Genomic DNA, 24,682 nt, shown 5'->3' with positions numbered 1-24,682 from the left:
TTTGGAGCGTTTGCGTGGTTCGAATCGATCATGGAGAGGATGAATGCTCGGCCAACTGTTTGATGCCGCATTATTGGATTTAATGCTGAGACCAGAGACTTCAAGGCTACTGAAAGAGTGCTAGCCTGAAACGAAAACAAATTGTTATTACCCTTTGACCTCCCCCCACATGCCACCAAGGTTATGTCTTGTTCTCACTCACAGATCTGACGCTTCGTCTCTGCTCCTCCCCCTCCTCAACTCCCCATTTGCCATCTGGACTCTCGTCTTCTGAACCAGACCTATCGAGGGCACATAACATCTGACTGTTTCAGGGAAAAGAGCAAAGGTTTTATTTTGTCTACGCCTTCACCGCATTCCAACCCCCCCCCCCCCATCCAGCTCAGGGATGTGTGGAAAAGCGCCCAGAGGCTGCACGCCCTTGCCCCCCAGCGGCTGGTTATCCTCTCCCCCCCCTTACACCCCGCCCTCGGACCCACCATCCACCCACACTTACCCAAGCACTTTGGTTATCGTGACTGTGTTTTGCTTAATGCATGTATGCTGAGTGGTTTGATGCGCACAGTCATGACTTTTTAGACCCTTGCGTCAGACTCCAACGTTGCACATTTTGCGGTGTTTGGTCACGTCATCACAACATCCTGTTTCTGCCGGGTTGTTTTGGAGGTAAAAGTATTTTAGTCAAAAAACAAAAATTGTCGTTTTAAGTCTGTCTCTTTTTCTCTGGCGGACCAAGTGGCGTAAGAAAAGTGTCTTCTTCTTTGGTTTTATTCTCATGCCGCCCCCAAATGTACACGAGTTGTAATGACATGCTGAATTCACAGACTAAGGATGAACAGCGCTAAATGTGTGGGAAACATTGAAGGAGTTCTTTCCCTTCACATTGTTAAATGTGATAAACTCAAATAATTACCGATTCACCAGCCAGCGCAAATCATCAATTGGAAGCAGCAAGTTAAATAAACGTATCGTATTTGCTAGACTGTAATTTTCTATTACCTTAATGTTTGCTTATTTTTGCAAATGTTGGGTTTTGATAGCCACAGCTATTTTGCTGACGCTATGAAGTAAAAAATGAGCTAATTAGGGTTTTCTGTCACTTTCTCAGAACTGTTTGTTTGGCTTTAACTGTATCGGCTGCGTCTCAGGAAATGATGTGAATCTTTTAGTATTAGTTTTCTTTGTGGCAGTAATTGTTTGTGTAATCTTGACTTGTTATATTTATAGTGCAAAACTACGACACGTCAGCACATTAGCAGAGATGACAGTGATTGAAGACTGCAGACGAACAGTGGTGATAGTAATGACAGCCCTGACTGTGCTGTACCTGTTCAGAGTGGATATTTCTTTGAACCTTCATGGAATATTTTACTTAAGAAAAAGCCTTTTTCTCTCATTCTCTCCGGTTCCTTCACCGTTATTTGTCACTGATCTCTGGAATATGAAGTGTGTCTTTGGTGTCTTTTAAGAACGGCTCTTTTTTTATTTGGGTTGAAGCGTCTTTTCAGGCTGTTTATCAAGTATCGTCTACACAGTTCAGTTGATGCTAACATTGGATAAAAGTCAAACAGCGGTGACTGTGAGCGCAGGTCTTAAAATAGAGAAGAAGATGCTTGATGTGAGACATTTAGGGTCTTTATAGGGTTTGTCACTCCTTTAAGTAAAAACATCTAGTGTGCACTCTCCATTTTTTGCATTAATGAAAAGCCAAAGAACTGTTTTGATACAGTATGATGGAGTCTGATGGAGAGCAGATTGGCAACAACAGGAAAGAAGAGGCCAATACATTCTTGATTACAGACAAACAAATGTGAACAGAAACAAGAGAAACACATTATGGGAAACTACATGTGAGAACATCAGTGCTGTGGAGGAAACGAGAACACTAGATGAAATCAAGAAAAGTTGGATTGAATAATCTTTCCATTATTTTTGAATCATTTGTTGCAGAAAGGTCGACCTCAGCAGAAAAGTTTCATTCTCTCTTCTGCTTTTCTGGAATGAATGTTATCACCGTTAACCCTAGAACAATATTGCTACATTTAGTCACCACTATTGGCGCATGATTTTTTTTCCCCTGATATATTATACCTAATAAAAAGTAATTATAATGACAAATTAGAGTAGTAGACTATGTTATGCCTAGCAAAATAAAAAAAATTTAAAAAAACTACCAAGGGTGGACTATTAACCAAAATTGCTGAAAAATTAGGAATGTAAAAACAACAAATGTTTAGAAAAAGAAAAGAAAATAGAAACTTGGTTTTTGGTCCACTCATTTCTGGGCGATTTGAGGCTTCCCTGGTGGAAGGCATCGTCTCCTAGACACAAAAACAGATCCAGTAGAGTGGAACAAAAGAATTTGTTTTTTTGATTTTTTTTTTTGTAAAAATAATCTTCTGACTAAAATATTTGTATCACCATACATAGAGGGTAGTAATAATTGGTCATTATGACTATTGCTGGGTAAAAATCACCCAAACGTGTGCCTGTAGAAAAAAGTGGGCTTCGGAGTAGGGGAACATCCACACCTTCTAAAACATCAGAGAAGATGTTGAAGCTACCCCGGAACCCAAGACATTCTGACTAAAACAACTTCATGAAAGTAATGTTAGCTCGGGTGAAAATGAAAATCCTCCACCAATAGTGTTCAAGGGTTAACGCCTGCCTGTCAAATGTACTAAATAAAGGCTGGGATACACGCTGCGATTTTTTCAATCAGCTCAAACTGTGCGACTCATGTGCAGAGCCCGAATGTGCGCAGCTTACGATTCATATTCTCACACTGTACGGACCAACACTCTAACACAATCTGACTGCTCAGACTGTGCGTTCATACACGACACGTCAGGGAGTTGTTTCCAGAAATGCAACGTACAAATTAGAAGACGAAGAAGAAGAAGGAGAACGGCGATGTGATGGACCAGGAGCTGGTTGGACAGACGTGGGCAGTGCAGTCCGTCAATTCTACAGCGGTCCTACAGTGTTGGCGCATGCGCAGTGTGAGAGTTTACGATAAGCCGGTCCGTGGCACTGCTACGAGGAGCGACTGGATTTCAAACATGTGTGATTTCTTTACAACCATACGATTGCTGTTCGGGAGCTGGTCGTGAGGTGTTCATCGCTTCTAGTGACCCCATGTATACTACACAATGCACGACACACGATTTAGCAGAGACTCGCACGATCCCAAAACATACATGCACAAGTTGAAAATCGGCTCAAAATAAGCTAAAAATCGCAGAGTGTATGCCCGCCTTAAATCTGCAAAACAGCCACTGCAAGAAGTTTTAAAGTTAGTAGAGCTCGGCGGTATAACCAAAAATCTATATCACGGTATTTTTCAAAATTCGAACGGTTTCACGGTATGTGACGCTATATTTTTTTCATGCATAATCAGGTGCTACAGCATTTTCTACTGGTTAAGAGAAGAATTACTGCAGTAGATTGACTTAGAATGGTCTAGTTTACTGTCATTATGAGTGAATATTGTCGAATAATTCCACACTAGTAGTAATACAAGTTTGCAACACGTATTGTTAAATGAATACAACAAAAAATATATACCGGTATTCGGTATAAACCAGTATACCGCCCAGCCCTAAAAGTTAGCCAATCACATTGGGTGTGCTAATTCATCACTTTGCATTTTCTCCTCTAATAGTTGTTGGACATTACTGCAAATCAGCTTAGATTCCATAATTATTCATGAAAGGCAAACGTGCTAAAGTGTGGAGCAGTTTCTCTAGTGGTATCTGTCGTTGTGTCCTTAGGCTTCACCCACATTGCCTAGTATGAATGTGGTGTGTGTGGGTGTGTTGTTGGTGGTTATAGGAGCCGATTGCCCACTATGGTAGTCTCTCTGTCAGTATGCCACAGGGCAGCTGTGGCTACAATAATAGCTTACCACCTCTAAATGCGGAGTGAAAGAATAATGCAATGTAAAGCGCTTTGAGTGACCAATAAAAGGTGCTTTTTCAATCCAATGCATTATTAAAGAAATTGCTGGTATTATTTAACCTAATCATACAGACGCAATCTTTCTACAAGCACACGCTCACAAACCTTTACACAAACAGACATTTTTTATTCATTTAAACTAAAAATATTGTGCTTACGTCAAAATGTATTACAGGAATCAAAGTATATTTAAATAAATGATCTCACTTTTAGTGTATTAAAACTAAAACCAGAGACATAAATGCAGCTTTAGCTTTAGTTTAAGACCAAACTAATAGGAGTAGACTGTCCGGTTGTTTAGTTGAAACTCTTTTCACGAGCCTCACACTGAGAGACTTATTGACAAGTGTCGTCTCTCCTTTATCTTCCTCTCTAGACCTCGCAAGAGCTGTCGCAGCACGGCCTATATCATACGCCGCAGTGCTACGAATGAAGCCCGACAGCTCTTCGTCAGCGCACGACTCGCGCGGCAGATCTCGACAGCACCGCGGCGGAGGACTGGTGACTCCTGACTGGCCTGCTTTCTCCAGTCACCCGCTGTCAGCGCTCAACCTGCTCAGCTCTCAGGAGGACTACAGGAGTGAAGGTACAAAGTAATGGGCTTTTTTCTCTCTCTCTTCAGCTTTGTGCACAGATCTCATTCCCCAGACTTCAGCTTCCCCTGATGAACTCGTTTGTAAATGTGGGTGTCATTAAGGTTTGAGAGATTAAGTCTCTTTTGTCAGTTTTATCCACGGTAACATTGTCACTGCTGTCACACCAGCTCATTTTCTCATTATGTTGGAATCTTTTCTAAATTCTCAGAAAAAGATAGTTTCACAGGATTTAGGATGACAGACTTTCCAAATAACCCCATCAGGGTTAAGGTCAATTACATTTTTCAGTTACAATTACATATTTGTACATTTGTATTATTTTTGTAAATATCTATCATATTTGTAGATAATTTGTATTATTATTATTATTATTATTATTATTATTATTATTATTATTATTATTATTATTATTATTATTCGTCTTTATTTTTTATTACTGTAATGTGTGTGATCTTTATTTTTAAAGTCTTTTACTTAATTATACACTAACGTTTATTATTTCTTTCGTCTTGTTAAACAATTTTATTCTTTATCCGTGATTTTTTTTTTTTGGCTGTAACGAAAGCAATTTCCTCTTGGGATTAATGAAGGAATTCTGATTTTCAATTATCCATGTTCAATTACAATTCAATTATGATAACAGTGAATTACAATATTTTTTATCCTCAGAAAGTCAATTACAATTATATTCTGAATTACCAATTGATCACAATTACTGAGCCTGAAATAATAACCTAATGAAAGTTAACTTTCTCTTGGTGTTAGCTTTCTGTTATGCTAACGGTCCTAAATCAACTGTAATGTGCACTAAATACCAATATCTATCATCTAATTTCTTTCCTATCTATTAATTACCTTATTAGGCTTCCTAATCAATGAATATATAGGTTTTAATATATTTGGTGTGGATATTTGAGCCTTTTTTGTGTCAGTATACACCTTAATTATTAGGTCAAATGTGGGAAACCTTGATATGAAACATATTTTAATAATTAACTACATATGTGTAGAACTGTTACATGATTTTTCAGTTTTGCATTAAATTATATTTGACAATTTTTCATAGAATTTTCATGGCAATTTTAATTGCAAAGTCAATTACTATTGAATTACAATTACGACTGCAACATATTTTTAAAATTACGATTACAATTAAAAATACACCATAATTGTAATTAATTATGCGATTACAATTATAATTGACCCCAATTTTATATTTTGATAGTGCTCCGAGATGACTATTGTTGTAATTTGCACTATATGAATAAAGTTGAATTGAATTGAACCCTGGACGTGTCAGAGTTGGGCTGAACTCGTCCATACGTGAATTGGTGTGATATCGCTCATTTCTCTGCAACATGTCTGCCATCAGGTTTCAGGTCTGGTTAGATTCACTCTGGGAATGAATCTTACCTTTCTGCATCACTGCAGCTGCTCTCCTGTAACCTGGGTCACGCCCTTTGTGAAATCGAGGTGGGATCATTGCAATATCCCACTCTCCTTCCTCACCCAACCCCCAGTTGGTATAGAAAAGGGGTCACCAACCTTTCTGAAATGGCTACCAGTTCGATACACACACAAATACATCTACAATTTCATCTTAATTAGAAGGAAATATAATGAAGGAATACTTTGCATCTACTTAAAACAGTTAGGAAATACTTAAGTTTCACATAAAAAGAGTGATGTTTATTAAGTTTATCACTCACTGCCTTGGTTTGAAAAATGAGAAATCTAGTCATTGCAATGTGATTTAATGGAATTGTTTGGAAATCTAAAAAATACAACCTAACTTAACAATTTTCTGTAACCTTTCCTAGGAGGAACGAGAGGTGATTTAGAAGCTGCAGATGCATTAAAAAGCACTTTAAAACACACAAAGTACTCCAATCATGTAACGCAAACTGGTTGATGAGGTTAAATGGCATGGTTTTCCATGGTAGCGTAGACTTCTGTCCTTAAAGTGTATTCCTTGTTCAGCTGAAGGCATGCATAGATTTAAGATGGCACATATCGATCCATCCATCTTCTTCCGCTTATCTGTAGTCGGGTTGCGGAGTGCAACATCTATAGCAGTTAGGCCCAGATTTCTCTCTCCCTGGCCATTTTGTACAGCTCTTCCTAGGGATTCCCGAGATGTTCCTTGGCCAGCCTAGAAACATAGTCTCTCCAGCATGTCCTGGGTCTTTCTCTGGGTCTCCTTCTGGATGCACTTACCCTGAACACCTTACCAGAGAGATGCCCAAGGGGCATCATAATCAGGAGTCCGACCCACCTCATCTGGCTGTTCTCAATGCGAGTAGAGCAACGGCTCTACTTGTTGCTCTTCCCGGATGACTGAGCTTCTTTCTCACCCGATATCTAAGGGAGAGCCCAGCCACCCTTTGGGGGAAACTCATTTCGGCCGCTTGTTCCCGCCATCTTGTTCTTTGGTCATGACCCAAAGCTCATGACCATAGATGGCAGTGGGCATGCACTGTAGCTGTTCCCAGTCAACGTTCTTGAAGCCAAAATACGGCGTTTAAGGGCGCTTTCATCCTGCAAATTTGACGTAGTTTTGGAGCCAGAGTCTGCGCAGTAGGGTCTGACGTGAGGAGCCATGGTTACACTCCCCGCCCATTTAGCGTACTGCCCTGATGACTTATGCAGCCCAGTTATGCCAAGAACATAAGTATCTAAGAAAAAAAATGATCAGGCAATATATTACGGTCTTTTACCACACGATTATCATTTTGATCCAAAACGTGTCCAAATCAATTTTTTGTCATGTTTTTTTAACAAACAAAAAAAACATTTAATTGTGCTAACATGCATAGCACGTGAACACCATTTCACTAGGTGTCAGTGAATGCATTTTAGCTTGGAAGTTGATTGCGCTTCATTTTTCATAAACCATACTGGGCTCTTTTATAGATGTATGTGGTTATTTATTTATTTTTTAACAAAATCAAAAGCAAATTGCAAAAGCAGTTATTTTGACAGTTTGGACAAACATGCCACTTGTTTTGATAGCAGTACTTGAATTAACTGATAGTTACCATTTACTTGTTCTCGCAATGTTTCAAAATAAATAAATAAATCAATTGTATTTTATATTGTTTTGTACTTGTATGGGTGAAAATTTGTAATTATTGATTTTGCGATATATTTTGATGTATATCTTGATTGTTATTCATGTAACGGTGATATAGTGTACTCGTGACATGCAACTCGTGAATCACATCGAATCATCAGATCACTACAATGCACACCCCGACTCCAAAAATAGTTCTGACACAAATTAGCAACAAAGTTTTATTTTTCAGTTTCAACCTTAACCTAAAATGCATTTCTGTGATGGGATCGCTTCCACTCTCGACATCAATCATCCCATACTTCCCACTTCCCTGACAGCCTTATCACTCCGTAGCACCAAAAATGCATCTATCTCCGTAACCAAGGATACGGCCATGCCTCTCCATTGTGTCCGTGATGACAAAAAACATTACACCGCACAGACTGGGATTGATGTCCGGGGGATAGAAATGGATGCCGGAATCACTCCACTATTGTGACTTAAAAGAGTTGTTACTTTCTGGTGGCTACTCTGACTGACAGATGGCCGAGGCACTTGAAGGTGATGGATTGGGACGGATTTCGATGTCCGTGTGTGGGCTTTTAATGTTTCTGCACACCAAAAAAACAACACAAACACAACGCAGACACTCACACCCAGCAAGCTTTTACATTTATTTGGCATTTCAACACTAACTTCAGTGCTTTGGGATCAGTTTTTCTCAAATGGGGTATGCGATGGTAATACAGTCGGTAGAGAGAGAGTTATAGTTACTATAGTTGTTTTTAAATAGTTTTCTAGGAAAAATGTTGTAGTTGGACAAAGGGAGGTACTACGGTATTAAGTTTGAGAACCATTGCTTTGGAGGAACTTCAAAAAGCAAGTATTAAACACCTAAAAATATACCTAGCCTTGCTTCACATGAGTTTAAAACCAAATAAAGTCATATTTTGTGGCTTTTTTACTTTAAAATAATATAAAGGAGGATTTTAGATGAACTTATGGTGTTTGTAGGCTTTAATACAGGGGTCACCGACCTTTCTGAAACTGTGAACTATTTCGTAGGTTCTGTATAGTGCAAAAGGTTACCAGTTAGAAAAGTACTTTTTAAATACTAAATGTTCACGGTCTCACTTTAATTAGAGGGTGAAATAATAAAGAAGGCGAGCAGTTACTTAAAAAGGTAGGAAATGATTAAGTTTCAACAGGAAACACTATTTCTCTTAATTTATGCAAATGTTTCATTTTCATTACATTTCATAGAAAATTATCATCTAATTTTACTAGCTACTAACAAACAACTGATCGTATATCATGTAAGATTTGTAAAAGGTAACAATTGTCTTCCACCTTGCGTTTTTCGGCCGGGCTACTGGACTCAAAACGCCACTTACTTTGTTCGTCTTGTTGTTCTTGTTGTTGTTGTGTACACTAGTACACAAGGGGCCCCAAAAGAAAAGAAAAAAAAGGAAAGTTGATTTCTCATTTATTTGCGAGTCAAATGTTACGACGGTTGGTGGTACCGAATCATTGGCACATACCAATATATAAATGGGATCCATTTTCCTGTACCTGTCACAAGGGCGTTTCAAATGACTACTCCTCCATTAGTTCTCGTTAGATTAGAATGCAGTTCGGTATGAATACCCCCTGTATAAATACCCCCTGTATAAATACCACCCCCTATTTCCGGTAATTTCCAAATTTATGGAAACATAGTCGTGTGATATATCGTTTCAAAGGTAATTCAACGTAGATTGTGCCTCGCACATTTCGATTAGGGGCCCTTTTTGGCAATTTTCATTGAGGTTGTTTTCTCATTTATTTGTGAGTCAAATATTGCGACAGTTGGTGGTACCGAATCACTGACACATACCAATATATTAATGGCGCCCATTACTCCGGGGGCCCAATTTTTCAAATTCTCTGTTAATTCTTGTTGAATCGGGCTATAATTTGACATGGATATTATGAGCGGATGTCAAGAGCCTCTCGGAGACCTTTTTTTAGTCGGCGGAAGCGAGTCATTTGACTGAATTCTCGGGAACGTGGTACGTGCTATTTCGCGCGGAGACGTTCCGCGGGCCCGGCCGAAGTTCATCCGAACTTGTTAAAAATATATTTTATATATATCATTATTACGTATATTTAACATACCACTGATCAAACACCAAATCTGCAGCACTTAATAACATTGATCACAATGATTTAGTGGAAATAAACATTTAAAGATGGTAATTTAATACTTGATTGATTTTTACCCCATGTACAGTATTATACACAATAAAAAGCAATTATAATCAAAATATGACAATACATGACAAATTAGAGTTTTCTTCAACTATGCCATGCCAGAAAATGAAAGAAAAAAAACCTTGCTTTTTGGTGGACCCATTTCACAGGCATTTAAGGCTTCCCTGGTGATAGGCGTCGTCACCTAGACACATAAAGCTGCATTACAAAAAAAATGGCATTTTTTAAAAAGAGGTGACACGGTATTTAAATCATGAGCCAAACCCTCGTGAGCCTTGAGTTGCCTCGGGCACAAAAATAAATTTTTTATGTGTTAGTGGAAGACACGGCTGAACTTTTTCTTAAATTATAGCAGGAAAAATAATACAAAAAACTGACTTTAAGCAGGGATGATGAAGATGAAGTGACGAAAAGATGGACAGAAAAAAGAATGATAAATTGAGTGATCCATGAATTATGCTCTGTAATTAATGAATCTAACTAATCTCTTTTGTAATCTCACCTAAAAGTTGCTGAGAAACACCATCAATTTGAGGTGTTTTTATTTAAATTAACTACATTATTGTGGCAGATCAATTGATTGATATATAACAAAGTGGTTTTATTAAGTCATTTATTGTTTTTTACAGATTTGAACAGATGCAGATGTAGCTAATTTACATTCTGCTATATTTGAGACTAGTCCAGAGGGCTGCCTGATGCCTTTGACCATCAGGGGGAAATATTGATCATATACGTTTGTCAATCTCCAAATAATAGAAAATGTTTTCCATCCGGTGTTTTTATAAGACAAATTTAACGTCAACGAAAGCAGAGCAGTCTCGGCCCCGTTTTGTATCGTAGTCTGTGCATCAGTGCAGGAACTATTTTGTGCTGTTTGGAGTGCAAAAAATAAAATAATTCACATCATTTTTTTTGTGCGTGTGCGTTTTCTGTAATTAATTAATCGCAATTAAAGCATTAAAGTGACAGCCCTACCTCTTTAATCATAAATTCCAAAAATGTTGACTCAAGCAGAAAATATCACCTCTCGTTTTGCCTTTGTCATCTCCTGGCAGCCATCTGCGAGTAAAGCTGTGATCTGCCTGTTAAACATGCTAAATGAAATTGCAATTGATCCACGCTTTCAACCTCCACGTGTCTGTCCAACATATGTTTTCGTGTGCTGTCAACCTTTCCTAAATCAGGCCTTCAGATAATGTAAATCTTGCAATTTTGCCATCAAATATCCGTAACAAAAGCTAACATTTCAAAGTTAATCTTTCAAAAGATACAAAGTAATTTATTCTTTAGCTTTATCTGCCTTTTGTGGCATCATAGAAATAAAATAAATTAGGTTTTGTCCACAAGGCTCCCAAGTGTTTTTTTAAAAAAAAATAAATTCTACTCAATCATCCTCGCTAAGTGATTAGCTTCTCCGCTAACGGCGCATGGCCGGATGAAGCAGCAACTTAAAGGACTGCCTGCCTTTGTGCTAAAGGGATTTCAAGTTTTACACAAGGGCCACTTTCAATCATGTCAGGAAGCGTACAAAAAACATTTAGCTTTGTGACTCCTACACTTGAGTGAGCAATTGGCAGATATTGAAGATGGATACAAAGAAGATACAGTAGATAATTTTATTTATATAAGTTGCAGTTTTATCATCAAATAATAAATGCATTGGTACATAATAAAGACTTAAAATTGTATTAAATTGTGTTTATTTGCTGAGGAAAAAAAGTCTGAACACTTTTTAGGTATGTGGTCTCCACTGGTGCACATTATACAAAAATAAATGTAAAAATAGATGTGATTTATGACAGTCTGATACGTTCAAAACTGCAAATACGATTTGGGATTACCATGTTTTATCTACTTTACGATTTCTTCACAGCAAATGGATCCCATGTGGATTCACGAGGAGAGGCAGTAACAATCTGATCCCCTGATGTCACCAATGATAGGCTTATTTTCTACTTTATGCTCCTACTGTTTGCTTGTTTAGTGTTTTTATTTCTTTTTTTTTTTCACTCATACAGCTTATTTTCATTTTGTATTCCCTCCAAAGTCTATTTAATGGCAAATTACACTGAAGTACTGACAGAGGAAATATAAACAGTGTCGCTACAAAAAATGGTGTATAAGAATCAGGGTTAGGGTCAGTTACATGTTTCAGTTACAATTACGTTTTTAATTATCCATGTTCAATTATTATTCAATTACGATTACAGTGACCTGCATTTCTTTCAATTACAATTAAATTACAATATTTTTTTTTTTATCCTCATAATGTCAATTAAACAATTACGCTCTCAATTACTAAAGTTATTTTATAATTTTTCAGAATTACTGAGCCTGAAATAAATAACCTAATGAAAGTTAACCTTCCTCTTGTGTTAGCTTTCTATTAGCATCTCTTATGATAACGTTTCCTAAATCAGCTGTAAAATACACTAAAAACAACCATCTATCATTTATTTTTTCCTATTTATTGGTTACCTTGTTAGGCTTCCTAATCAATGAAAATATAGGTTTTAATATTTTTGGTTTGTGCATCTGAGCCTTCCTAAATGAAACATATTTTAATAATTATTAACTACATATGTGTAAAACTGTACATAAAACTGTAACGTGGTTCCCCAGGTTTGCGTAAAATTGTAATTGACAATTTTTTATAGAATTTTCATGGTATTTACAACTACAAAGTCAATTATCTAAACTCAATTTCAATTTTTTTATGATTAAAACAGCAACATATTTTTCAAATGCAAAAATGGCAACATACATAATGACCACGTCATTACTATCCAAAAAAGAAAGTTTTCATCAGCGCAGCCTTGTTGTTGTTGTAGCAGCGTCTTTGCGGCGCATGCCAATGACGACATCATCATTTGTTACCGTGTGATTGGCTAGAGGGAGGGCTACACATCAATCTGGCTCTTGCTAGGTTAAGTAATGCAAACTACTACGGGCATTTAGGAACTGAAAAACGAATCGAAATTCAAACATCTTCGTAACTGTTCCGGAACCGGATCTTCCAAATAGGAACCGGTTCTCGGTGCCCATGGTACATCATGGGGAAGTTGAGTATGACTAGTGTGCCAACTGTGCATACGTCCCCATATAGTATACATATAGGTATTTCTTACGTACCCAATATTGCCATACTATCTAATGTGAAGGCACTGCAGACTAATTTGAACAGCCTAAGAGAGTGCTGAGATCAAAACAAACTTTTGAGCATCAAATTTAACCTTTTACATCTTTCTCTTTTTATCAAATGATCTTGAACATATTGATCTATGAGGCCTACACTCTGTCTTCATCTGATGCAGATTTAAAACCCTTCAGGTTTGATCATTTCCAACGAATTTACGGCTCGCTTTGTGAATCGAGCAACCCGATTAGTGAGAAGACACTTTACAGCAGTTCAGTAAAGTGTCAAAATGTGTTATTCTTAAGTCTAAGTTGATTATTTTTTAATCCTACATTGTGGATCTGTGTGTTTTTCTCTCCAGCTCCAAATAAAGCCACGTTTGTAATGGAAAAAAAGTAATAGGGTACTAAAATTGAGCTAGTGCTCCTGTTGTGATGATTACAATCAACCATCTTTTATCCTTTTTCTCTTTGTTTCCGTCTCAGAAAGTGAAGAATTCGGGCCTGTTTTTATCCACGAGCCAGATGACATTATGTTCCCTTTGAGTTCTGATGAAAAGAAAGTGGTGATGCACTGTGAGGCACGTGGGAATCCACCGCCCACGTACAGGTATGCTATGCGTTGCTCTCATTTGCGTAATTATAGCATTGTGTTATGAAACCTATTTGCATGTCAGTCATTTACGCATTTAGAAACGCTCCCTTGTTCTCTGTGCGTGTCAGGTGGTTCATCAATGGGACAGAAATGGATTCGGAGGCAGATTACCGGTACAGCCTGATTGATGGAAACCTTGTCATCATGAATGCAAGTGAGACCGTGGACCACGGGAAGTACCAGTGCAGAGCCGGGAACAGCTTTGGAACCGTTCTGAGTCGAGATGCACTGCTGCAGTTTGCATGTAAGTGAGCACGGAAAATTGTCTCTTCAGCACCACATGCCATTGTTTCACTGGAAAGTTAGACCACAGGGAACTGTTTTAAAAGGTGAAAAATGGGTATAATTAGTCCCCTTTAAGAACTTAACAGAATCAGAATGTTGTAGAAGTCAAAGTTAAACTTTTTAGAAAAATTTAATTCAACAGTTTGAATAACAGTTGGTTACCATTTACATGTTCTCGCACGTTTAAAAATAAAATGAAATTAATTTCACACCATTTTGTACTTGTAAAGGGGAAATTTGTAATTATTTTTATTGCGATATATCAAACATAGAGCAAACCTATAAAAGTTTGCATGGCAGCCCTTTATCCAAATCATTCCTCGTTGTGCCTTGTGTGTATTTAAATTTCTGTTTTGGAACAGCTCTTTCACAGTGAAAGTGACGTAAAGGAGACGGTGCATCTCTCTCTCTCTCTCTCTCTCTCTCTCTCTTGAAAATGTCCTCTAGGAAAAGGTTCACTGTCAAAGATGTTTTGGAACAGCTCTTTCACAGTGAAAGTGATGTATGAAATGAAATATTTTATAGTGAATAATGCCAAATATGTTACAAACCCGTCAAGTCAATAAATATGTTTGTCTATATGGTTATTTCTGTGAGAGTTATGATTGTGCACCCCAAGATACATTTTCTGGTGCCAAATATCCCCAAAGGTAAAATGTGTCAGTAATATTTGAGGAGGGTTAAAAACAATTACTTTGTATTGGCTTCATGGACCTTTCTGGCTCGGCTCAGTTTCGATCAAACTGGACAGTATGTGATACTAAAACTCTGCTTTAAGTCAAAGCCTTTGTTTGGTTCCAGGGGTAAATAAACACTGTAGAGGTTTACATCAAAAACCTACCCTAGTAGTTCCCACCGGCTCCATCTGATGCTGTGGGTTTGCGCTGCTAACAGGGTAGGTGCCAGTCGTAAATTGAAGCAAAAAGTGCTTTTCTTCCCCTGGTAATCTCTTTGCTTACCTCGACACCATCATAACAGGCAAGGCATCACACACACCACACACAACACAGAGAGAGAGAGAGAGAGATGCATTGTTTGTATGCTATATTTCCACGAGGGCAGCAACCATATAGCCTTATTGGCAAGTCCACAGGGAAAGAGAGCTGTTAGTGGAAAGAAAAGTATTCCTCCTCATGTGTTGTTGTGTGAATGCAAACAGAAAGTTCACTTTGGATCTATTTAGGAAGTTTTCAGTTTTCTACAGCTTAGGAAATCCTTTTTTTTAGAATTGCAGAGGTAAAGATTTCCACATCTTTAGAGCGGTTTTGCCTTCACTTAGATCAGGGGTGTCAAACTCATTTTAGTTCAGGGGCCAAATAAAGAACAGTGTGTGACACAGATTTTATGGTGGAAAACAAGTAATTTCATTATTATTGGGCCCTAGTTTGCACTTCTATGTATACATAAAATACAAAAAATATGTGATAAAACTATGGGCTGAGATTTGTGCCACTAGAAACTGGATTAGAATAGTTGATAATGAATTTGAAACAGGGTTGGGGTCAATTATAATAATAATATAATTGCGTAACTGATAGCTAATTACCATTACGGCATAATTATAATTTTAAAAATATGTTGCTGTCATAATCATTATTGAATTATAATGTTTGACTTTGTAATTGTAATTGCCATGAAAATGTTGTAAAAATCGTCAATTGTAATCTAACGCAAAACTGTGGAACCATATTACAGTTCTATGTACAGTTCTACACATATGTAGTTAATAAATATCAAAACATGTTTCATATCACGCTTTCCCACATTTCCATTTAAAAAAAAAAAAAAAGTAAATGAAATCGACACAAAAAAGGCTCAGAAGCCCACACCAAAAATATTAAAACCTATATTTTCATTGATTAGGAAGCCTGACAAGGTAATCAATAGATAGGAAATAAATTAGATGATAGATATTTGTTTTTAGTGTATTTCACAAGTAATTTAAGACCCGTTATTATAAGAGATGCTAACAGGAAGCTAACACAAGAGGAAGGTTAACCTATATTAGGTCGTTATTTTCAGGCTCAGTAATTGTGATTAATTATAATTGAATTTTAGTAATTAAGAACATAATTGTAATTGACTTCCTGAGGATACAAAAAAAATTGTAATTTAATTGTGATTGATAAAAATGCTGGTCACTGTAATCATAATTGAATTGGAATTGAATATAGGTAATTGAAAAAGTAATTGTAACTGAAAAATGTAATTGACCCCAATACTGATTTGAAAGTAACAACTTGAAATTGAATTTACTGTTTTGAAATTGAATTAGTTACGTGAAATTATATATTTTTTTCCTGTCGTAAAGGAGTTTTTGTAGATGTAAACAGGAGTTCTATGAATCGGTGATTGATTGCTCAACCTTGCGGACCGGAAGTGTGTTTCCGTGTAGTGAAATTGAATTACGTGCAGTGAATTTGAATTTGAGAAGCAGGAATGTACTGAATTTTTGGAATGTATTAAGATTTTTTTTACAACAGGAAAAATACAATTTCAAGTTACTAATTTGGTTTAAAACAGTAAATTCAATTTCAAGTTGTTAATTTAAAATTAAATGTCAGTTTCATGGCACAAATCTCAGCCATTGAAAAAAAAAAAAACAATATCTAAGCAATAAGTGACATATATCAGTCTCAACAGGATCTTCACTTTAAAATCCCTGGTTTTTTTGACCAATTTATATTGGTGTAGTAATTTGAGAAACATTTAAGAAACAGTTTAACAGAAAAATGAATGCAATTATGCGATACAAGCATTGGGTAAAACTGTGAGCCCCTGCAATAACTGTTGAGTTTCATTTACACTATGACTCACGTTTTCTATGTAAGTTTTACTTTCTCCTGCGGGCCAAATTTGGATGCTCCAAAGGGCCGGATTTGGCCCCTGGACCATGAGTTTGACACATTTAACTCAGATGAATGTGTTTTGGCGTGATCAGAAATAGGCAACTTGTAAAGACCAGACAAATATATGACAGAATGCACTGGCATAATGACACGGACAGATGGTAAATGATGGGGGTTTGTCAACAACACAAAATACACTTTAACATGCGTCTTGATCTATATTATCAATTCTGCAGATCTTTACTTTCACAATATGAGATAAATCACACATATTTGATTTGTTTTTTTCAATAAAACTTAAAAGAATAAAAAGAAAGTGGGCAGTGAGTCATTAACTCTCCCAGTATGAAGTTCTGATATTGGCATGTATTTAGAATCTGGCAGTGATTTAGTGCAAAGGGGTTTGGCAGTGCATTGTTCATCATGTTCATACTGGTAATATGCAAATCTCCCTCTGTGCAAATTTTTCCAACTGTGTTTCCCAGGATTGTGTTTGTACTCTACCTGCTTTGTCTTACATTTTGATTTGTCTGCTTGTTTCCGTTTTGTTTCATTTGTTACCCCACTAAGGCTGCTTGGTTTTACTCTGATTTCAATAAAAAAAAGATGTTCCTTTAATGCTTTTTTTTTTTTTAAACACCTTTATGATTTCACTGGTCGTGTGTTCTCAGTTGCATATTTTTAAATGCATGTGATAAAAATATTTAATTAGATTAAATATGAATAATGTGTGAATTAAAAAAAAGAGGTGCACTTAATTATCACATCCTTAAGGTGCTTCTTCTTTCTGCTAGCATGCAGGACTTATATATCTGTACGTACTGGGTGGGGGCACATTGGATTTTAAAAAAAAAGTTGCATGTTTTTGCATACATAATGTACAAAAATGACGTATGTGTTACTGTACCTATAGAAACTTTTAATAAGTGTAAAAATAATGAAGAAAACTGCCAATAACTTCTCTGAAAAGTATATATTTGCAAAAGGAAAAAAAGGGAAACAGCTTCCACATAATCCTAAAAACCAAAAAAGCTTTTTTCTTTTCACATTTTAGTCACTTCAGTCTGCCTGCGACCCCCAAAATAAAGGTCTCAGAGATCGGGGACCCCCACTGCACCTAAAGGTGGTTGAACACAGACATGAACACTGAAGAACAGTCATGTAGAGACAGGGCCATCTATAAGGGGGAACAAAGAGGAAAGCTTTTTGGGGTCCATCCATAAAATCAGCAAAATGATGGTTCATTGTTCTATGAATCTGTGATAACAACATTTATTTATTTATTTATTTATTTATTTATTTATTTATTTATTTATTTATTTATTTATTTATTTTTAATTTTTATTTATCTATCTGAATAATATCCACTGTTATCCAGGAAGTGTATTATTGTTTGGGCCATAGTATATTGTCATCTTAAATATTTTAAAAAACAAGTTGGTTAAAAAGTGGTAAAAAGGGTTCAAAGTGACAATATTGGCTTAAAAGTGCTAGAAATGGGGATAGTGGGGGTTGTGGTAATGTAATTAAAATTAGAAGTAGTAACAATTAGTTTAAACTGGCAAATAATGGGCATGATAAATAAAAAAATAAGCATGAAATATGGTGAAAAGTGGTTAAAAGTGACAATAATGGGTCAACATTGGTGACATTTTGTGGGGAAAGTGGTAGAAAGGATTTATAAGTGCTGAAAATGTCTTGAAAATCTAAAAATGTGCAGAAAAGACATTGGAATTTGATGGAGAAGTGGCAGGAATGGGAGTAACTTTGTAAAAATACATTAAAATGAGCAAAATGGGTAAATGGATGAGATGACAGCTTGTGTTTGCATTGATGGTGATAGAAAAAGATCAGAGGAGACAGAGTTTGATGAGTTGTTTGGAGATCTTTCTATCCGCAGTGCAATTCTATATTGTTTGTGTGTGTGTGTGTGTGTGTGTGTGTGTGTGTGTGTGTGTGTGTGTGTGTGTGTGTGTGTGTGTGTGTGTGTGTGTGTGTGTGTGTGTGTGTGTGTGTGTGTGTGTGTGTGTGTGTGTGTGTGTGTGTGTGTGTGTGTGTGTGTGTGTGTGTTCTACTGGCAGGTGGTTTGTCAGATATAATTATGACAACTTGTCACATGTCAGGGGAAAGGGCACCTGTAGTGAACTTCAATTCGAGCTCTATCAAAAGATCGTGAATAATTCTTGGCGATTTAGTCACGCACATTTCTGAGTCAGTATGAGTCACATAAGAGGAGGATAACCTTAATGTCTTCTTCACCATAATGTGTGGTCTCAATAATGTGATTTACAGCGAGTCCAGACTGCCGAGTGCAAACATGATGAATAAAAACAACATTAAAGAGTAACTAAACCCTAAAAAAACATTTTTTTCCTACTGAAAACAAAGGTATTTGGGTTTGAAGTAGTGGTGATTGATTCTTGTCCAACGCTTGACAGTTTAGTCAAAGTATTTCAATTTGACACATTGCAATATTGGTTCACATTTACATTACATTATTTGTTCATATTTACATTACATTATTGGTTCAAAACCTAGTTGAAATTCGAGTGAAATTGAGTATTTTCGTGCCGCCAAGGAGAGAAAATCTGGTGAATTTTGTGAAGGAAACCAGACTTTTTGTGAGTTTTAAACTCTTCTTCAAAGAGTCTACCTCAACTTTCTCTTCGTTTCAGTTTAGTTTACTGGTTTGGTGTTTATGATAGTGGAGTCTTTGATCTCTTGGATGTTGTTGGGTGACGGTTTCTTTGAAGCACCAGCAGCAAACTCCACCATGGCCCCCAGTTTACTTCTTCCATGTGCAATTTTTCAAGAAATAGTTGGTCAGTACGTTTAAGTGTTTGAAGCTTTCCGCCTTGTCAAGATAAAAGTGTCCTCATTTTCATATGTCTAGCCATTTGGGAGCACTTGCAAGAAGAGCAAAATGTAGCATTTCTAACCACACCGTCTCTATACGGGCACACTGTCAATAGAGAGACAAAGATATTGGAGAAAAAGACAGGAAATTGCTTATCTCGCCATGGTTTTGGGTTGCAAGACTTGTTCACTGACTTCCTCTGCATTATTAGACATAATTACAAGATCCAATGTAATCATCGGAAAAGTAACAGTAATTAAATTTCCTCGCTCATTGGCTAATACCCATCAGCTACGGATATTTTGTGCATTATTTATGATCTCAATGTAATTATAAGATCATTACATGATATTATTGTTTGATTGGATGTCATGTTGAATTATCAGTTTGTCTTCCTCTCTTTACCTCTTATAACGCTCTTTTTCTTTCAATCACATGATATTAAACATTTGTGTCACTCAATTCCTTCATGCATCACATGACATCAACGTCCAATCTTTTATGATTCCTTTGAATGTCGACCTTTTTTGAACCTGTCAGCACAGAAAGACCCAGCGCCCATATCTAAATGCAGAACCGTCCCTCATGCTTTCCGTAAAATCACATGGTAGGTATTTATTGCTTAACACGAAGCTCAGCTTCCCTTTTTTCCTGTGCCACTGCTCATGTTCATGCAATGGCACAGTTGCTGATTGCTGTACCTGCTTCTGATATATGAGGAATCCCTATCTTTAGAAAACTTAAATGTTTCTTGGTAATAGCACGCTTTATTGAGTCGACACAAATTGGCCAATCTATTTGACTTTTGTTGTGCACTTAGAGTACATCAAGGCATCACAGTTATTGTGCATGTTAGATGGAGAACTTTATTTTCCCAATTACAATCTGGAGCTGGTGTGATTTAATGCAGACGACGACAAATTCACGAGGTTGTTCAGCGCTGAGCTATGGAGTCATTTTACATTCTTTATTACAGCTTCTGCAGCTTGATTTAATATAGAGCAAGTGCACATTTTGAATAACTTTAGCTCACGCACACACTAGGCTGCGTTATGCTGCCTCAAGACCAGCATTTGTGCGCTAAGCTGTTAGCATTCTGTTGGTGGGTTCTGTTCAGAAGCATTAGCTTTAGCTTATGAACATTAGCTTTTTTCAACAAGCATCACACTGTGACAAGTTTTTGTTACAACAATTCAGGTTAATTGTTGGGATGATGGTCAATCCTGAGCTAACAAACTAGCAGCGACTTACTAGCAGCTAGCAAAGAAATAAGAGTCTCATTCAAGCCTCATAGGCCACGGTTACGTGATGTTTTTTAATTCGGAATTAGTTATTCTGAATTAAATTATTTGGAATTAAAGTGTTCCTGCTTTGTGTTTTCCTGAATTGAGGTTTAAATAAAAAAAAAAAACGGTTTATTCTGCTTTATTCAATTCCGCTTTAGGTTTAGGGGTTGGGAAGGCTCGGAACGGATAGGGGGTGATCGTGACGTATCACGTATACCGGGAAAAACACACAACAAACCTTTAATTGTCGGCTATAACACAGAAGACCACACATGAAAACTGTTTTCACTTTTATTTTGATTGTAGTTTTGAAGCCGCAGCTGGACAAAAGCACACGGTTTCAGTTTGGTCCGCGGTGTAGAAGAGAGATAGGACCTAGTCACTGGTAAATAAAGCTCAGTAAAACTCTGGCAAACAATCACCAGGAATAAATAGCGCACTATGGGGACACATTTACTCCGCCTCCGGGTCCTAGTGCCAGCCGTCTGTTGAAGCCTGTTCCGTTTACCGCATTTATCAAGGTCTGTGTATGTTAAATAAGTCCGTGTGTGTTCGTGTGAAAGTCAGCATATTTATGCTTCTGTCCATCCACTCTTTTCATTATATCCATGTATTCTACGGCTCTTATTAAATTAATATTCTCAGCTGGAGTCCGGGCGGCCATCCTGGATTTCTACGATAATTAGAAATTATCTAATTCGGAATTAACCAGCCACCTAATTTGGATTTAAGTTTAATACGGAATTAAATTAGCATTAGGAATTAAGTGTTCACAAAGTAATTTTAAAGAGGAATTACCTTTATTCTGTTTTAAACAGGAATTAAAGCTCCCATGTAAATGTGGCCATAGATAGATACTGTAGATAGATGGATTAATAGATTATACTAGCTTTAGCTTTTGAACAGCTTTTTTTTCTACAACCATTAAAGATTTTGTCTTGTTTACATTCAGGGTAAATGTTGGAATAATGCTAAATCCTGAGCTAACAAACTAGCAGTGACTTGATAGCAGCTAGCAAAATAAATGTAAGGAGAGCCTCATTCAAGCCTCATAGATAGATAGATTATATTAGCTTTAGCTTTTTTTCTACAACCATCAAACTGTGAATAGTTTGTTTAGTTACAATGATTCAGAGTCATTTTTGGGATGATGGTAATTCCCGAGTTAACAAACAAGCATCTGGCAATAGCAAAGCTGGCCAAAATACAGTAAATGTATGGAGAACCTTGTTAAATTAAGCTTCTGCATCTCGATTTAATACAAAGCATGGGCTCATTTTCCATTGGTGTAAAGAGGAATTAATAACTTTAGCACACACTACAGTATGCTGCTTAAATACCTGATTTTGTGCGCTAAGCTGTTAGCCTTCTGTGGGTTCTGGTTAGCTTAGCTTATGAACAGCATTAGCTTCGTCTACAACCATCAAATCAACTCAAACTCAAAGTGCTTTACATAGTTTTATTGTTTTATTCACAACCATCAAACCATCAAACTTTGTTTTGTTACAACGATTCAGGGTAATTGTCGGGATGATGCTAAATCCTGAGCTAAGAGCAAGAGCATTAAAGCTGACCAAAAGAAATGTAAGTAGAGCCTCTTTCAAGCTTCTCTCTATAGTCATCTGTGTATGCTTTACTCCAAAGATATTTCAGGCACAGGCTTTTTTTTTTTTATCTTCCTTTTGTTTGGAAATTCTGAGCTGCTGAACTTGCACTTGGGCTTCTCTTCAGCCGTGACTTTGAAGGCAGCAGGCAGAAAAGAGGCCTTTGATCTTTCTCCCCAAAGACTTTCCCTCGCTCACTGCAGGCATAAGCGCCACTGTGACTCAGGTATCGAGCCGCTCTGAGCACTACAGTTGTAATAAAATTAACAGCATGCTGTGATTTAAAGCAATAGAGAATCCGCACGGGTTCCTCTCTCTCTCTTTAATGCTCGGTGAATGAATCCCGACTGACCTTCAAAAAAAACCAACTAATTTACATGGAGCACCTGCTCATCTGCTCAATACAACGTTAATCCCTAATTCTGGATTTTAAACATTAATACAAACATATGCTGCCATGTCATTTTTGAGGACGATTTAATCACTGAACACTTCTTCCATTATTAATTAGTCATTCATATTCATTCAGTTACATAACTGGGAAGAAGTGAGAGGCCGGTGAATTTCCAATGTTCTGACTGATGCATCATTTAATTATATTTTTATTCACATTTTACATACTGCTGTAGTGTCTATTGCACACACTTGAGTCTTATTTTCTTTGAATCGTACTGTTCTGTATGTAGGTGGCTCTCTGATGACCGATGATCCTGCAGTCTATAAAATAAATATTGTCCCAAAGGAAGAGCATTCCTCTGCCTGCTTTCTACAAGCACAATGCGTCTCCTGAACTACTGTACTGTATATGCACACTGCTGCAGCCACTCTTCTTCTTCCACCCTCTCAGCTAAACTGAAGTTTGCGATTTTATGACTTATTGTTAATGAATAAATAAAGCGTACCTGTTGTGAATTTTAACAGTAAACTTTGTCAAAAGCAGTAATCATTTTGTTGACTAAAAACTTTTTTAATAGTTTTCATCGACTAAATTTTTTAAAGTGACAATAACTAGACTATGACTAATTAAAAAAATAACAATACATGTTAAGAAAAACTATATTAAAATATGTTTGTATTTTTCCAGCAAGTTCATTTTATTTTATTTTTAAATATGTTAAGGTTTCATTTACTGTATTCAGGATATTTACTTTGATCTCCCGACACATTTTTGTTGTCAACTGTCAGTATTCCTCAGCGATCAGCAGACACCTCTGAGGAAAACTGGCACATGTCGAGACATGGGGGCGGAGCGTCTGTCTGCAGAAACATTGATTGATAGATGAGGCAGCCTTGGATGGCTGGCTTTGGGAGCCAAAAGAAGAGAAGTGATGTTTTCGATTCAGGCTAGGTCAATTTCAATAGCTTTGTGTTCCGGATCTCTCTGCATGAATCCAATAACAATAATTTGCAAGCAAGCATTTAATTTCTCCAAGTTGGTTTCAATTCTGAGTAAACAATTCGAAAGCAGCTCCTGCTTTGTTTTGAGATCATTCATCACATGAGTCTGATTGTTGAGAGCCCTGCCCCATCCTTCAGAAATGACTGGCAGCCTTCCCAAAACAGTTGCCAATGTAATAGGGACTTTGTGATACAGTAGGTAAGAAAGCTGCCAGCTCCAATCAGCAGCGCCTGCTACTGTAATTCCAATCATGTAGATGTCTTCCACGTCCTCCACGCAAAGTATTGACAGACACATCTCGCCACTTGTTCCAATTGTCCAGTGCATATCCAGCCGCAAACGTCCCACTTGGACATGCGGGCTCACCACTGCCCGATCTTTTTGTCGAAAAAAGTTGATCGATTTCATTGAGAGACCAACTGACCAATTCCATAATTCCACTTTGGATGAGATGCTATGAGAGGCTCCTATTAGATTTACAAGACCAGACAAAACAAAAGCATCAGCAAGGAGAGATACAAGGTAGGAAGAGAGGGAGCAAAGAAAAATGTGTGAGTAGCAGAAGATTATTATTATTATTATTATTATTATTATTATTATTATTATTATTATTATTATTATTATTATTATTATTTTATTATTATTATTATTATTATTATTATTATTATTATTATTATTCAACACCAAAATCAAATTTAAGGCAAATATATCCACTTGAATCTCAAGAATCTGTTCCTTAAATGTA

At 36.9% G+C, this 24,682-nt stretch overlaps 1 protein-coding gene across 3 annotated transcripts in view; it reads left to right on the top strand.

Moving 5' to 3' along the window:
* Positions 1–24,682, top strand: part of cntn5 (contactin 5) — a 185,794-nt gene that overhangs the window by 70,773 nt on the left and 90,339 nt on the right. For all 3 annotated transcript variants that reach the window (XM_028464797.1, XM_028464796.1, XM_028464795.1), the window contains exons 3-5: positions 4,337–4,546; positions 13,489–13,612; positions 13,726–13,901. In XM_028464797.1, coding sequence (XP_028320598.1) covers positions 4,337–4,546; positions 13,489–13,612; positions 13,726–13,901 — 510 coding nt within the window. The remainder of the gene's footprint in view (positions 1–4,336; positions 4,547–13,488; positions 13,613–13,725; positions 13,902–24,682) is intronic.

This window comes from Gouania willdenowi, chromosome 13 (genome assembly GCF_900634775.1).
Source record: "Gouania willdenowi chromosome 13, fGouWil2.1, whole genome shotgun sequence".
In the NCBI taxonomy this organism is placed as follows: domain Eukaryota; kingdom Metazoa; phylum Chordata; class Actinopteri; order Blenniiformes; family Gobiesocidae; genus Gouania; species Gouania willdenowi.
The sequence above is the reverse complement of the archived record's forward strand: the minus strand, read 5'-3'. Positions and strand labels throughout refer to the sequence as shown.